The following is an 11,957-nucleotide window of genomic DNA, read 5'->3' as shown; positions in this document are numbered from 1 at the left end:
AGGCACAACGAGATACGGGAGATCAAGGAAAATCGACACTTGAAGACATGTTTGGAGATGGGCAGAAAGATACTACAGGGGATATTCTCATGGTAGACAGGGCAGGCGGAGACAGCGAAGAGGAAGGTGGAGATAGTGACGGTGATGGCTGAAAACAGAGGGGTATCATCGATTCTTCCTAACGACCTTAACACCACTATCTGGAGGCATCGACATGCCCATATCTTCCAGATAATCATCTTCATCCATGGCTCCTTCGGCATTGTTCTCCTCGGCCTGATCCCGCATCTTGGCCTGCTCCTCCCACTCCAGACGCTCTTTCTCGTCATACTGGTCCTTGGCATCTAGCCACCGCTCTTGGACATCCTTCACATCCATTGTGGTAACACCTTCGCGCATAGCCACCTGCCAGACGGTATCATTTGCGCCTTCAGCGCCACCAAACGCATACCCTCCTGCTCGATCAATGACTTGCAGAAGATGCATCATACTTCTCTTGTTCTCAACAGCCAGAGTCTCGAATCCGACCAAGCCAAAGCTCTCCACCAACTCAACTATTGCGGTGTTTAGACCTTCGAATTTCGGGCTTACAAAAGACTCCTCGGCAAGATGTGGAAGAAGATATGATAGGTCTTGTACCTCTGTGTAAAAGTCGAGGTTGAATGGCAGTTCGCCATATGAGGAGAGCTTATCGATTTTTGTGAGGACGTTTAGGTGTGGAAGGTCCATCTGGAGCATTGCTCGTAGAGAGAGGATGAGGTTGGAGATGTAGAGAGAAGGCAGGGTCAGACAATACGAATCCGACAGATGCAAGACCACCATCTATGGAGAGTCAGTTTGCAACCCTTCTTTTCAAATAGAATGCAGACCTACTCTGTATCCTAACTTCTGCAACTTGAAGAAAATGTTCCGTAGCGAAGAGTGATGTGTGTAAAGCTCGACCTGACCAGGACAATCGAAAAGCACATAATCTTCTCCCAGCTCACTAAGTCCAGCTTCTAACCATTCCATGTTCTGTTCGAGCTCCTCGAGAGCATATAACACGCCGCCGTTTGGTCCTAAATCATCTTGCTCCATGATATCTTCTAGTTTTATGAGGTCTCGTACGTCTATTGCGCATGGGTAACTTGTTTGGTCGTTGGCGGGGTCGAGGTTGACTACTGAGCACTTCCTGCCGATGGCTGACATGAATTGTTGCACTGGAGATTGGTCAGAAGGGTCTGCAGGATCTGCAGAGGTTTGTACATACTTCCATTGCAGTATGTGCTCTTTCCAGCGCCTGGGCTGCCAAGCACAAGCTGTGCGAAAGGCATAGTGGCGGGGTTTGTGGAGGGGTATTCTGGAATGCGACTTGAAATAAAATGCTGCAGATGTAGTAGATATGCGGTTCTGTATTTGGTCTTTGAATAGATACCAAGTGTACCCAAAAGTCGTGATTTATTGCGAAAGATCAAAGTTCAGATATGGTATGCTGCGAAAAAGTCCCAAAGCTCAAGATGAGCTTTGAAGGTAGCGTCTCTTTTTGGTGAACAAGGGGCGGTGTATGGCGGCAATATTTTTCTGCATATCAACAAGGCGAGAGGCTAAACAATAGGTATTGTTATTACAAAAACCGTACAACTCAGAAATTTAACAACATGGCTCCAGGTATGTTTATAACTCAGACCTGTTGCCTTTTCAATCTATGATTGCCCCTGCTAACTATCTTAAAGCACAATTCGAGTTGTTGCAACCTCCTGCAGATGCAGTCTCCTCCCTGAAATTCGCCCCGAATTCTCCTACAAGATTACTGGTCTCTTCTTGGGATAAGCATATCTACTTGTATGATACACAAGATCAAGAAGCAGGCGGAAAGCTGATCGAGAAGTACGAGCACCGAGCACCTGTACTCGATGTATGCTTTGGAGCCGACGACAACGAAGCTTTCAGCGCGGGCATGGACTGGCAGGTGAAGAAGTAGGTGGTCTTGGACTCTACAATTACGTGCATGGAAGCTTACCTTCTTGACTATAGGATAAATCTGGAGACAGGAGAGCAGACAGTCATGAGCGCGCATGGTGCACCAGTTAAGTCTGTTGTGTACAGCAAAGAGCATTGTATGGTCTCTAGGCCTCTATTACGAATCTGATAGCTAATATCTTCCCAGCCCTCCTAATATCCTCCTCCTGGGACTCAACCCTCCACTTCCACGATCTCAGCAATCCCAACGCAACCCACAGCACCATCACCCTCCCCGCAAAACCCCATTCCCTCTCCCTCACCTCCTCAAAACTGGTTGTAGCCATGTCCTCCCGCCTAGTCTACATCTACCAACTCTCCGTTACCTCTCTCCTCACCTCGCAAGCCAACGGCTCCACCCTCGAGCTCAAGCCCTGGCAACAACGCGAATCATCCCTCAAATTCATGACTCGAGCCGTATCCTGCATGCCCAACGACGACGGCTACGCTACCTCCAGCATCGAAGGCCGCGTTGCCGTCGAGTGGTTTGATCCCAGCACCGAGTCCCAGGCGCGGAAATATGCATTTAAATGTCATCGTCAGCCAGATCCAGAGGGTGATGGAACTGATATCGTGTACCCTGTCAACGCTTTGGCGTTCCACCCCAATTTCAACTCCTTTGCTTCAGGAGGCGGAGATGGGATCGTAGCTCTATGGGATGCCGTTGCGAAGAGACGGATTCGCCAATATCAGAAATACTCTAGTAGTATCGCAGCGTTGTGTTTCAACTCTGATGGAAAGTATCTCGCCGTTGGCATTTGTCCTGGGTTTGAGAATGGGCAGGAGGACTATAGTGGGGAGGGGGAAACACACGTTTATATCAGAGAGTTGAGTGATACAGAAGCAAAAGGCAAGGGTCCTAAGTAAAGTCGAGGCTTGATGTGTACGAATGACTTAGCATGGCGTTCTTGGTGGATTGAAATATTCGGAATTTTTGACGACAAAAGCTCTTCCTTCCTTCGAAATGTCAAATTCTCTTCATATTTAATTCCTATACTTTGCCATATTCTGTTCGTGTTAATTATCGGGAATTTGGTCAGACAAATTTTTTTTCTTATAATGACGGAACAAGTGTTTCTTTGTGTTGTTCGTTTCACACAAAAGACAAATATATGAATTCCGCAACTGGGTTGACAATCGAATAACCCGTACGTATTATTAGTTATTGATAAGCTATATGATAGAGCTTTTGAAACAAAATTAGCACTGTCTAATTACAGAGCATAAGAGCATTCCGTCTCCCGTATAGAATAGCTAAAGCTAATATACATCTCAGATAATCCTCCAACACATACATGCATTCAAGCTTCGGCCCTCTCGTGCATCTTCCAAGCATTCTTGAAGGGAGGCTTCCAAGGCATTGACATCGTTCTACGACTTGCACTTGCCGGCAATGTTCCCATACCTGCGCTGGCCTTTCTAGTCAAGGCATTGAGACTTCGACTTGGCGTTGAAGACTCCTCGGTCAGAGTTGGTAGACTAGGAGTTGACTCGACCGGAGATAGGTCGGACTCTTGCTTAATGACCATTGTCGGACCGATTTCCTGACTTGCTGGCTCTTCTTCTTCGTTTTCATTTTCATGTTCGACGTCCGAAGCCGTCCATGGGCTGCCATCGCTTCTATGGCGGCGTCCGTCCCCTTCTAATTCGTCACACTCGCTATCATCCCTGCTACCGTCGTCATCACTTACTTGATACTTTCTCAAAGACACCATGCTCAACTCATACATTGCTTCCATATCCGCCTTGGCCTGTTTCAAGGTCTTAGGGGTTGAAATGGTATGATCGAATTGAGAATGTGCAACCTTATGGCGCTTCTCAGCAACAGTGTGAATGATTGGCATGGTACTGGCCTTTATTCTCGTTGTATCAAGTACCTCATTCTGCAGTTTCCGCTTTAGTGGCGAAGTCGTACTGGCGTATTGTGCGGAAGTCGGCTCATAGTTTGAACAGACACCTGGGGTCACAAGCTCGGGTAGAATCAAGTTAGGAAGATTCTCATTTGGCAAGTTGTTCAAAGTTCCACCAGGCAAGTGTTGGTCAGCCACAATTGTCTGATCATCTTCTTTCCCCTCGATCGATGGCTGTAGTGCACCTTCATACTCACGTTCGAGTTCTTCTTCTTCTTCGATTGCTTTCTCGAGTTGCTCTTCGGTTATCACTTCGATTGCTTCTTCGGGTTCAATTTGAGGCCAAAAATTCTCTTGCCCAGTCGCCTGCTGGGATTGAGGCTCAAGCGCAATTGATTCATCTTTAGCAAGCGGCGTAGAGGCTTGCACTTCAATCTGCGCATTCACTATGTCTGGTTGAGCTTGTGAATGCACGGCGGATTGCAGTTCATTCTTCTTTCGGTAATGACTGCGAGTCGATTTCGATGGTAAAGAGGGCTTCTCGGTCACCAGAGTCAACTCAGAAAGCCTGACTGCGATCCTGTGAACAGCCTCTTTTCGGTAGGCTGGGCGTCTGATTGGCATGGTTCGACCAATTGGTGTAGCTTCTCTCCCCTCGAAGCCATCAGAATACGAAGGTGTGCGGAGATAATCAGATCGAGATCGTGGTGATAATGGCTTTGGTAAGCGGAACTGAGAGGTATCGATAAGACCTAAACCTTTATGTCGTCTCTTTGTGATTTTGGACTTGACGATATGTTTTCTATGATGGCCACTTTCTGATTCGTCTTCGCTTAATTGCGAGACGGGATCTTGAGACACTTCTAAAGGGGGACCTGTCTCGATTAGCGAATGGTCATCAATGATATTTGAGACTTACTATCAGGAAAATCCAAATCAGACTCGTCAAGTTGCTGTGAGATTGTCACAAGCTCGCCCACTGGAAGACGTCGAAGTTTCTTTGATGCTTGTGACTTCCTTGGGGCACTAGTCTTCTGAAATAGCTTCCGAGCAGACTTTGCCTGTCTTCGACTTGTAAGTGCTTTCAGGATCTCACTATGTCTTTCCTGGACACGCTTTCTACGATTACTTCGTTTCCGTCTCTTCAAAAGAGGTGTTTCAGTCTCCTGCTCGCTTTCATGTTCACCATCATTTTGCATTTGATGGAAATTTGGAGTTTCCTCGCGTGGTGTAGCTCGAGGCCGTTTGGTGCTGCTCAAAGAGAGTACAGATGGACCAGGGACATGGTCTTCAGCTAGATCTAGACCGAGAAGCATAACATCCACATCATCAAGTTCGCTTTGCGATAGTTAGTAATTGAGTTGATGCTAGAAGATGGTTAAGAGAACTAAGTGTGTGGTGGACTTCGAAATGTGGCAAACAGGTTATCACTTACTTCTCCGAATCTATATTCGGCTCTGCTCCTTCAATACCCACCACATCATCCCCCTGTTCCGCGAAATTAGTGCTGGCAGGCGATGTATTTCTATGCTGTGGCTCATCGATAGGTGCTGATGAGGTGTCATGTCGACGTCTCAGACATTGTTCAAGGGTCTCGCCCGCGAGGCTCGAAGGCGCGAATGCTGGGTCTTCGGATGGATATCGAAAGCTGCTTGTTCTTGGTTCTTGGAATAGCGTTTGTTCGTCTGAAGGCTTCAAATCAGTTCCGAAGCTTTGCATGTACACAAAGTTAGCTCACCACTTGGATCGTCCTCAGGAAGCCGGTAGATATCTCGTGTTTTCTGAGCTTCTCTTCTCCCTGTCCACTGGTAATGGTGTAGTGGCTCATTTGAGACACGTGGAGAGTCTGCTACTGCTGATGTGAACGATATCTTTGCTCCTGAGCTCGACTCGACTTTGGACAGAGGAGTCTGCAATTGTGATCTAGCCTGCGTAAGCTGGGACTGATGAGTGTTTCGTGGACGAGATTCGTCAACAACGCGTTCCGCATCGTTTGTTCGGCTCACTCCACCAACCTTTCCTTCTGGTTGGAGAAGAGTTGATTTGGTGACGTGGAGAGATACAACTTCATTCTGCAATTTAGCTTGTCGTTTCAGTTTGAAGTTCGGGGTGGGACGCCTGGGTTGATAAATTCTTGCGACAGAGGCTTTCTTCGCCTCTTCCTCTGCTGTTAATGGGCGTCTATGAGACGATTCTTGAGGCCTTACTAGGGACGTCGGAGTGACAGGATCCATGGTTAAAAAGATGATTGTTGAGATGTTTCTAGATTTGATCGAACGCAAAGGTAGGCACTATGAAGAGCACTGAAGCCTGCTGCCCTTATGCAGTAGGTGCCATTTTTGTGAATGTGTCAAAGTGGAAGGCGCGATGTAAGGGGAAGGCACGATTCGCTCTGCACGTGACTCTCACCGTTCAAAACGCGTCGAGTTTAAGAGAGTTGTAGCTTTTGTGGTTCATCGCCATCATTCGAATTAAAAATCTTATCAAACATAACCCATCTTGGGGGCGATCCTTCAAGTACACAAACGGGTTGGTATGTACTCGAATGTGTCGATTCAAGGGTATCCACCAAGGCTCGGACACTTAAGAGCGCGATATGTAGTCTGACCTAATTTCAACAACGCCGGATTGCAAGCAAAGGAAAATTGATCTAGTGCACTTCTCTATTCAAAGGATGTTGAAAGCGTACTGGACAGCAGCACTAGAATGCCATGTTAGCAGGAGCTTTCCGTAGAGAAATTCGAGGGCTTACCCAATCGCTAGAGTTGCACTAATACCAAGCAAAGCTCGGGTCTTGATGCGCTCCTTTCTCAACTCCGTTGTCGCGGAAGTCTTTGCCTTCTTTGCTGGAGCAGGTACCACGGCACTTTCTTCATTCTCCTCATCCTCAATCTCCTCGGCCTTTCTCTTGGACTTCTTGGAAGTGTTAACAACTTCACCATTCTGGCCTGCAACGGCAGCTTCAACCATTTCCTTTGCCTTTTGGATCATGGCAGCTGTGTCTTCGGGCAACGGCAGTTCGGGTGACCCGGCAGGCATCTCGACCTCAACATGAGTGTGTGTAGTCTCGACGTCCCCTTTGACCTCGACGTCCGTATCAACATGGACACGCACAACGGGATCTTCTTTGACCTCTTCTTTGACCCCCTCCTCCGCGGGAGCCTTGGTTTCTGTGGCGGCGGCTTTTAGACTCTCTTCCAAATTCTTGCTCGCAGTCTTAATTGAAGCTGGCTCGACAGACTCAGATTTGACAGATTCCGACTTAGCTTTGCGTGATCTTGTACCAGTAGCTTTTCTTGGCGAGGCAATCTTGCTAGGAGATGCAGATCTCCGAGGACGACCACGAGTTGGAGTGGGAGCCGTCAATGATTCTTGAGGCATAAGAAACTTAGGAGGTGGAGAAATCGTCTTGGGTGTGGCATCTTTGGTGGGGTTGATGTCAATCGGAGTGTTGTCCAATAGTGCCTTGATCCAAGGCAAAATCTCATATTCTTCGGCGAGTTCAAGAGCGTGCTGGGGAGGAATCCAGACATTGCCAGCAGTCTCGTCAGGGCTTGTTGTCTCCAGGCTTTTGATGTATTTACGTTCCTCTTCCTCCTCTGATGCCTCGGCAGATGGGAATGTCGCCTTGAACATGCCTGTAGCACTTATGTAGCCATCGTGACTTCGTCGCATGAGGAAGTAGGAAGCAGGAGATGGCTTGAAGATGCCGGAGGTGATTCCCTTTGGCAGTGGAGCTCTCAGGTGCGCATAGTCAAATGTTCCTAAGTTCTTCGCTTTCGTAGCATTCGAAGACCCAACTTGTCCGGCCTTGACAGCAAGGTCGGTCTGACCGAGGCGACGACGTGCGACGAGAGTCTCATCTGTGAAGTGTTAATTGGCGCACCGCTGTCGCATCTGTCGCGTTTCTTACAGGGTGGGATGTTGTTCTCTTTTGTCATAAGAGGATTCGGCTCTACGGGAAGGGGGCGATTCGGTGCCATCGCGCGTATGTCTATTCGAGATTGAACTGAATATGAGTGAAATATGGATTGAGGTTGATGATGCTGTCGAGTCTTGGATAGCGCCGTGAAGGATTTCCCGTTACAGCGCGCCCTGAGAAGAAGCCATATCAAGTCAGCCTCAATATATACACAGACTATCGTAATGACACGAGTTCATTTGGAATGGAGAAGTTCGCACGACATACCAGTCTTGAGGCTTTGCGCAACGTGTTGAAGAAAAGCGCGCGGACGGTAAGCTGATCCGATGTCGTTCTTCACAAAGCGTTATCGAAACCCGATGATTATTGGGGCTTAGGACATCCGAATGGGCAAAAGGAGTGAACCCCGAAAGAATGCTGATAAGAGGGACTTTGTGAATACAGTCGCAGGCGCAATGCAATGCGATTATGTCTCAAGGATATGGGAGAAGGACGTATCCCTGAAGGAGGATTTCAGACCACGAGGCTACTTTAAATCGAAGGCTGGGGTAATAACGGGAGAGCGGGCCTTTCCGTATTGAGTGCGTTGGCAACCACTTGAGCATCTGTCAGCGCTCTGGACTTTCCTCACTGTCGAAAACGGGGAGGGACTTTAGAGCATTGGGAAAATATGAAATTATGTATTGTGTACGAAGAGAACTCTGCTTAATTTCACCTTGTGTCCTCTTGGAACTTCCTTCACTTTGTGTTACAGGTCAATACCCCTTTTTATCACCTGATAACCGCATTTTATGAGCACCACCTGGGCATTCAAATGAGATCTTCAAATGAGCAATGGATGCTAAATGTAGTATTCGTAATCGACCAGCAGATACTCTATAGCGTAGAAAACCCTTTGCAAAGCTTTGAGCTCGGAATCTGAAATGGTTTCTGGTATCACGTGACTATATGTCCACTTGTAATTATTCTAGCTCTCACTCAGATGATGAATCTAAAATGGTACACATGGAGATATCCACTCCCTCGAGCTCCGTATCTCATCCTCATCCTGGAACCTGGCAGATCCACGAATTCACGTGTGATACAGTACCTTGCAGAAACCGCTTGAAAGGCGGTGACCAGGGTCTCGAACAACCCCACTACGAACAACAAACAGCTCGAGGTTGAGCCTCATTCGATCTTCCATATCGTTCCACAGCATCAAAAAGCAATTTGATAACTGCCGGTGGTGATTTGACCTATCCTCACTCAATCTCAAAGACACAGAATATACTCCGCAAACATGGCTTCCCACGAGCAGGATCTCTTGCCAGATCAGACTGAGGGGTTCAAGGTGGGCGAGAAAAAGACGATGGATGAGTACAACCAGCTTGGTACGTTGAATATCCACATTTAGTATCACTCTAGTCCCTTGAACGCCTTTCTTGCAATGTTTCTGTTTGTTCACTTTGCCAAGTGAAAGAGTTGGACTACACATTCCCACAAACGTGAGATTGTCAGCTGGGTCAATCGTCTTGATTATCCAGAATTCACAGGATTGACATATCTTTCCTCAAAGTGTGTTCAGCCCTTGACTATTTCTAATTCAATGGAGGATGAATCACTGCGTAATCTATCGATACATGTGACAAGAAGTCTTGAACGATCAACCGCTTTTGTGTTAATCCCAAGAACTCAGATGAGGCACTCAAAGTCTTCAAAAAATGGATTTCAGCGCTCTTGTTTTGTGGTTCTTTGCTGAATATAAGCTTTCATTACTATTCCCCATTGCCATAATCTCCGTCTATTCTATACTGTTCTCATCTGCTCTGTACAATCTGAAACACTTGCTTACACCCCCACTAGACGCCGACGATGAAGCTATGCAACGCTACAAAGCCTCCCTAGGTCTTGGTGGCGGCAAGGGTATCTCCGATCCCAACGACCCTCGCCACTGCATCATCCTCTCCTTGACCATGGACTCCGAAGGCCGTGACCCCGTCACCATCGACCTCTCAGCCAAGGGCGCTGAAACAACACTCAAAGACAAGCCCTTCAAGATCAAGGAAGGAGCCAAGTTCTCCATGACCGCCAAATTCAAGGTCCAGCACGAGATCCTTTCTGGTTTGCACTATGTGCAGATTGTGAAAAGAAAGGGAATTCGAGTCAGCAAGGACCAGGAGATGATTGGAAGCTATGCACCGAATACCGAGCAGAACCCAGTGTACACCAAGAAATGTATGTCGAACTCACTCTCGAATCTTTGAAATGGACACTGACGATCGAGACAGTCGCAGAAGAAGACGCTCCATCCGGCATGCTCGCTCGCGGCCACTACACCGCAGTCAGCACCTTCGTCGACGACGACAAGAAGCGTCATCTCGAATTCGAATGGTCCTTCGACATTGCTAAGGACTGGTAGATTCTCTCTTCACTTCAGTTACTTCTTCTCTGTCCCTCCTTCACAACCAAAAAGTAGATAGACCAATAGTTTAGCAAGGTTTATATGAGATGAGGTGATTTATGCTCCTCGGCGGGAATTCTAGCTTTATTTCCTTTCTTTGCAGCATGGAAATATGGGTCTGAATTATGGATGATATAGGGAAATGACGATGCAATGGAATTACGATGGTGACGAATAAATGGACTTCATTGCATATTTCACACGCATTGCACTCGTGTCTTTTGTTCGAATGAGGAATGTGAAGTCTGGAAGTATTCTTGAATCTATCCACCATAAACTCCAAGGGAGAAGTCAAAGACCGTCTCACATGTTATCTTTACTCATTTCTCATACAAATCCACCTTCGACATTTACAAAAAGTAGTCTGGCAACGCGCTGCCATCTGCTATCTTATCTTGTCCACCAGGATTATCCTTATGCAGATCATTCTCGGGAGCTGCCGCAAAGACGTTGAAGAATCTCTCTCCAGTGTCACTAACTTCCAACACACTCGCCATGTTTCCGCATCTATAGCAGTAATTCGGCGCAGACCACACAGTGCTCAGGCGATCGTCGTAGAGGACTTGGTAGCCTTCTTGGCAGAGCTGATGAGCGCGGAGGATGTGCGACATCTTGTTTACTTCTAGGAATTTTTTGACCACTTGTGCGCCAAATGTATAACCTGCTCCTCGAGGAGAGAGAGAGAATTCGTCGCGTTCTGGGTCGGGGTCGGACCAGACGAGGTCTGCCATTGGGCCTTCGTGGGGAATTTCGCGGAAGCGGTCAATGATTTTAATTTGATCGATTGAGTGGATTGAAGGGGAAAGACCTGAGGCTTGAAGATTAGCGTCGACCAAACATCGAAGAAACAAGTATTATTTACCTCCATGCACACAAAATATTTGGTCGTTAATGACCACACTCAGAGTAAGGAAGTCAAACATATCCGTGAAGTAGTGCCATACATTGGCGTTTCCATACTTCCTCGAACATTCCGTGTAAAAGCCGTAAGACTGCGTAACTCCTCTCGATTCATGGTTTCCTCGTATCAAATGCACTCGGTGCGGGTATCGTAGCTTCAGACAAACAAGAAGGGAAATCGTTTCGACGCTAAACATGCCTCGATCAACATAATCGCCTACCAGGGTCAGTATACCACGCCCTGCGAACTTTTCAAGCGATAACTCACCAAGGAAAAGGTAGTTGGTATCCGGACAGAATCCTCCAATCTTGAAGATCTCAATTAGGTCATAGAATTGGCCGTGTATGTCTCCCACCACAGTCACTGGTGCTTGCACATGGACGACGTTACTTTCTTGCATTAGCAGCTCCTTTGTTTTCGCACATATTGCTTCGATGATAGATTCCGCGAGGAGATTCTTCTTGTAGAGGCTCTCTATACATTCGTCAAGATCGACAGAAGCTGGAGAAGGATTTCAATTAGTACTTGAATACATTACAGTTCTAGTGACCTGAGCTTACACGGCAGGCCAGGCATGTTGCAAAGTTGCCCAGATTATCTCCGGCGATTGGCGCCACGAAGCTCTCAGATTGAAGGAGGGTTCGTGCTTGTACATGTACACGCGGTTTCTTTCAATATTGCTTGCTGGCGCAACAACATGGTCGCCTTGCTGTCGAAGTGCTACCTGAGTTGATGCGAAGGAGTCGCCGGACAGTGATGTGAGTCTTGTTGTCTCAACATGGGAGTATGGGAATCGACAAACATGGATCTTGAAGGTTGATTATCAACTCTATGGAGGCGTCG

The 11,957-nt window shown here is 47.3% G+C and overlaps 6 protein-coding genes across 6 annotated transcripts; 2 read left to right on the top strand and 4 right to left on the bottom strand.

Moving 5' to 3' along the window:
- Positions 1 to 21: 21 nt before the first annotated feature.
- Positions 22 to 1,468, bottom strand: LY89DRAFT_685349 (uncharacterized protein). The gene is made up of 3 exons (XM_018215065.1): positions 1,250 to 1,468; positions 874 to 1,199; positions 22 to 822 (listed from the first exon to the last, which is right to left on the bottom strand). The coding sequence occupies exons 1-3, from the start codon at positions 1,311 to 1,313 to the stop codon at positions 166 to 168; spliced, it is 1,047 nt and encodes a 348-aa protein (XP_018070708.1). The 5' UTR covers positions 1,314 to 1,468; the 3' UTR covers positions 22 to 165.
- A 145-nt stretch (positions 1,469 to 1,613) lies between these two features.
- On the top strand, positions 1,614 to 3,145 carry LY89DRAFT_646875 (mitotic checkpoint protein-like protein BUB3). Its single transcript, XM_018211938.1, has 4 exons — positions 1,614 to 1,647; positions 1,713 to 1,956; positions 2,014 to 2,096; positions 2,147 to 3,145. The coding sequence occupies exons 1-4, from the start codon at positions 1,638 to 1,640 to the stop codon at positions 2,863 to 2,865; spliced, it is 1,056 nt and encodes a 351-aa protein (XP_018070707.1). The 5' UTR covers positions 1,614 to 1,637; the 3' UTR covers positions 2,866 to 3,145.
- LY89DRAFT_80611 (uncharacterized protein) lies at positions 3,134 to 6,339 on the bottom strand. Its single transcript, XM_018223425.1, has 4 exons — positions 5,587 to 6,339; positions 5,284 to 5,533; positions 4,768 to 5,186; positions 3,134 to 4,723 (listed from the first exon to the last, which is right to left on the bottom strand). Exons 1-4 carry the CDS (start codon positions 6,080 to 6,082, stop codon positions 3,300 to 3,302), a joined length of 2,589 nt encoding a protein of 862 aa, XP_018070706.1. The 5' UTR covers positions 6,083 to 6,339; the 3' UTR covers positions 3,134 to 3,299.
- Positions 6,340 to 6,515: 176 nt separating this feature from the next.
- Positions 6,516 to 7,831, bottom strand: LY89DRAFT_734454 (DNA-binding domain of Mlu1-box binding protein MBP1; the record flags this gene model as incomplete). Its single annotated transcript, XM_018219908.1, has 3 exons — positions 6,516 to 6,549; positions 6,601 to 7,711; positions 7,762 to 7,831. The coding sequence occupies 3 exons, from the start codon at positions 7,829 to 7,831 to the stop codon at positions 6,516 to 6,518; spliced, it is 1,215 nt and encodes a 404-aa protein (XP_018070705.1).
- Positions 7,832 to 8,965: 1,134 nt separating this feature from the next.
- Positions 8,966 to 10,490, top strand: LY89DRAFT_685344 (putative Rho GDP-dissociation inhibitor). The gene is made up of 3 exons (XM_018215064.1): positions 8,966 to 9,143; positions 9,616 to 9,987; positions 10,041 to 10,490. Exons 1-3 carry the CDS (start codon positions 9,053 to 9,055, stop codon positions 10,169 to 10,171), a joined length of 594 nt encoding a protein of 197 aa, XP_018070704.1. The 5' UTR covers positions 8,966 to 9,052; the 3' UTR covers positions 10,172 to 10,490.
- LY89DRAFT_80545 (Metallo-dependent phosphatase) lies at positions 10,290 to 11,926 on the bottom strand. The gene is made up of 4 exons (XM_018223424.1): positions 11,675 to 11,926; positions 11,382 to 11,615; positions 11,076 to 11,330; positions 10,290 to 11,021 (listed from the first exon to the last, which is right to left on the bottom strand). Exons 1-4 carry the CDS (start codon positions 11,688 to 11,690, stop codon positions 10,564 to 10,566), a joined length of 963 nt encoding a protein of 320 aa, XP_018070703.1. The 5' UTR covers positions 11,691 to 11,926; the 3' UTR covers positions 10,290 to 10,563.
- Between the last annotated feature and the right edge of the window lie 31 nt (positions 11,927 to 11,957).

This window comes from Mollisia scopiformis, assembly GCF_001500285.1.
Source record: "Mollisia scopiformis unplaced genomic scaffold LY89scaffold_13, whole genome shotgun sequence".
Classification (NCBI taxonomy): Eukaryota; Fungi; Ascomycota; class Leotiomycetes; order Helotiales; family Mollisiaceae; genus Mollisia; species Mollisia scopiformis.
Note: the sequence above shows the minus strand (reverse complement) of the source record. Positions and strands in the feature narration are given on the sequence as shown.

Excerpts from the sequence above, each read along its gene's own strand:
- LY89DRAFT_646875 (XM_018211938.1), top strand. Across the intron at positions 1,957-2,013 it reads ATGGACTGGCAGGTGAAGAA|GATAAATCTGGAGACAGGAG; the intron begins GTAGGTGGTCTT and ends TCTTGACTATAG. Across the intron at positions 2,097-2,146 it reads TGTGTACAGCAAAGAGCATT|CCCTCCTAATATCCTCCTCC; the intron begins GTATGGTCTCTA and ends ATATCTTCCCAG.
- LY89DRAFT_80545 (XM_018223424.1), bottom strand. Across the intron at positions 11,331-11,381 it reads TACCAACTACCTTTTCCTTG|GCGATTATGTTGATCGAGGC; the intron begins GTGAGTTATCGC and ends TGACCCTGGTAG. Across the intron at positions 11,022-11,075 it reads AATATTTTGTGTGCATGGAG|GTCTTTCCCCTTCAATCCAC; the intron begins GTAAATAATACT and ends TTCAAGCCTCAG.
- LY89DRAFT_685349 (XM_018215065.1), bottom strand. The coding sequence starts at position 1,313 with ATGCCTTTCGCACAGCTTGTGCTTGGCAGCCCAGGCGCTGGAAAGAGC. Across the intron at positions 1,200-1,249 it reads GAGCACATACTGCAATGGAA|TGCAACAATTCATGTCAGCC; the intron begins GTATGTACAAAC and ends ACCAATCTCCAG. Across the intron at positions 823-873 it reads TGCAGAAGTTAGGATACAGA|ATGGTGGTCTTGCATCTGTC; the intron begins GTAGGTCTGCAT and ends GACTCTCCATAG.
- LY89DRAFT_80611 (XM_018223425.1), bottom strand. The coding sequence starts at position 6,082 with ATGGATCCTGTCACTCCGACGTCCCTAGTAAGGCCTCAAGAATCGTCT. Across the intron at positions 5,187-5,283 it reads CCGAATATAGATTCGGAGAA|CGAACTTGATGATGTGGATG; the intron begins GTAAGTGATAAC and ends ACTATCGCAAAG. Across the intron at positions 4,724-4,767 it reads TGATTTGGATTTTCCTGATA|GTCCCCCTTTAGAAGTGTCT; the intron begins GTAAGTCTCAAA and ends TAATCGAGACAG.
- LY89DRAFT_685344 (XM_018215064.1), top strand. The coding sequence starts at position 9,053 with ATGGCTTCCCACGAGCAGGATCTCTTGCCAGATCAGACTGAGGGGTTC. Across the intron at positions 9,144-9,615 it reads GGATGAGTACAACCAGCTTG|ACGCCGACGATGAAGCTATG; the intron begins GTACGTTGAATA and ends CACCCCCACTAG. Across the intron at positions 9,988-10,040 it reads CCCAGTGTACACCAAGAAAT|TCGCAGAAGAAGACGCTCCA; the intron begins GTATGTCGAACT and ends CGATCGAGACAG.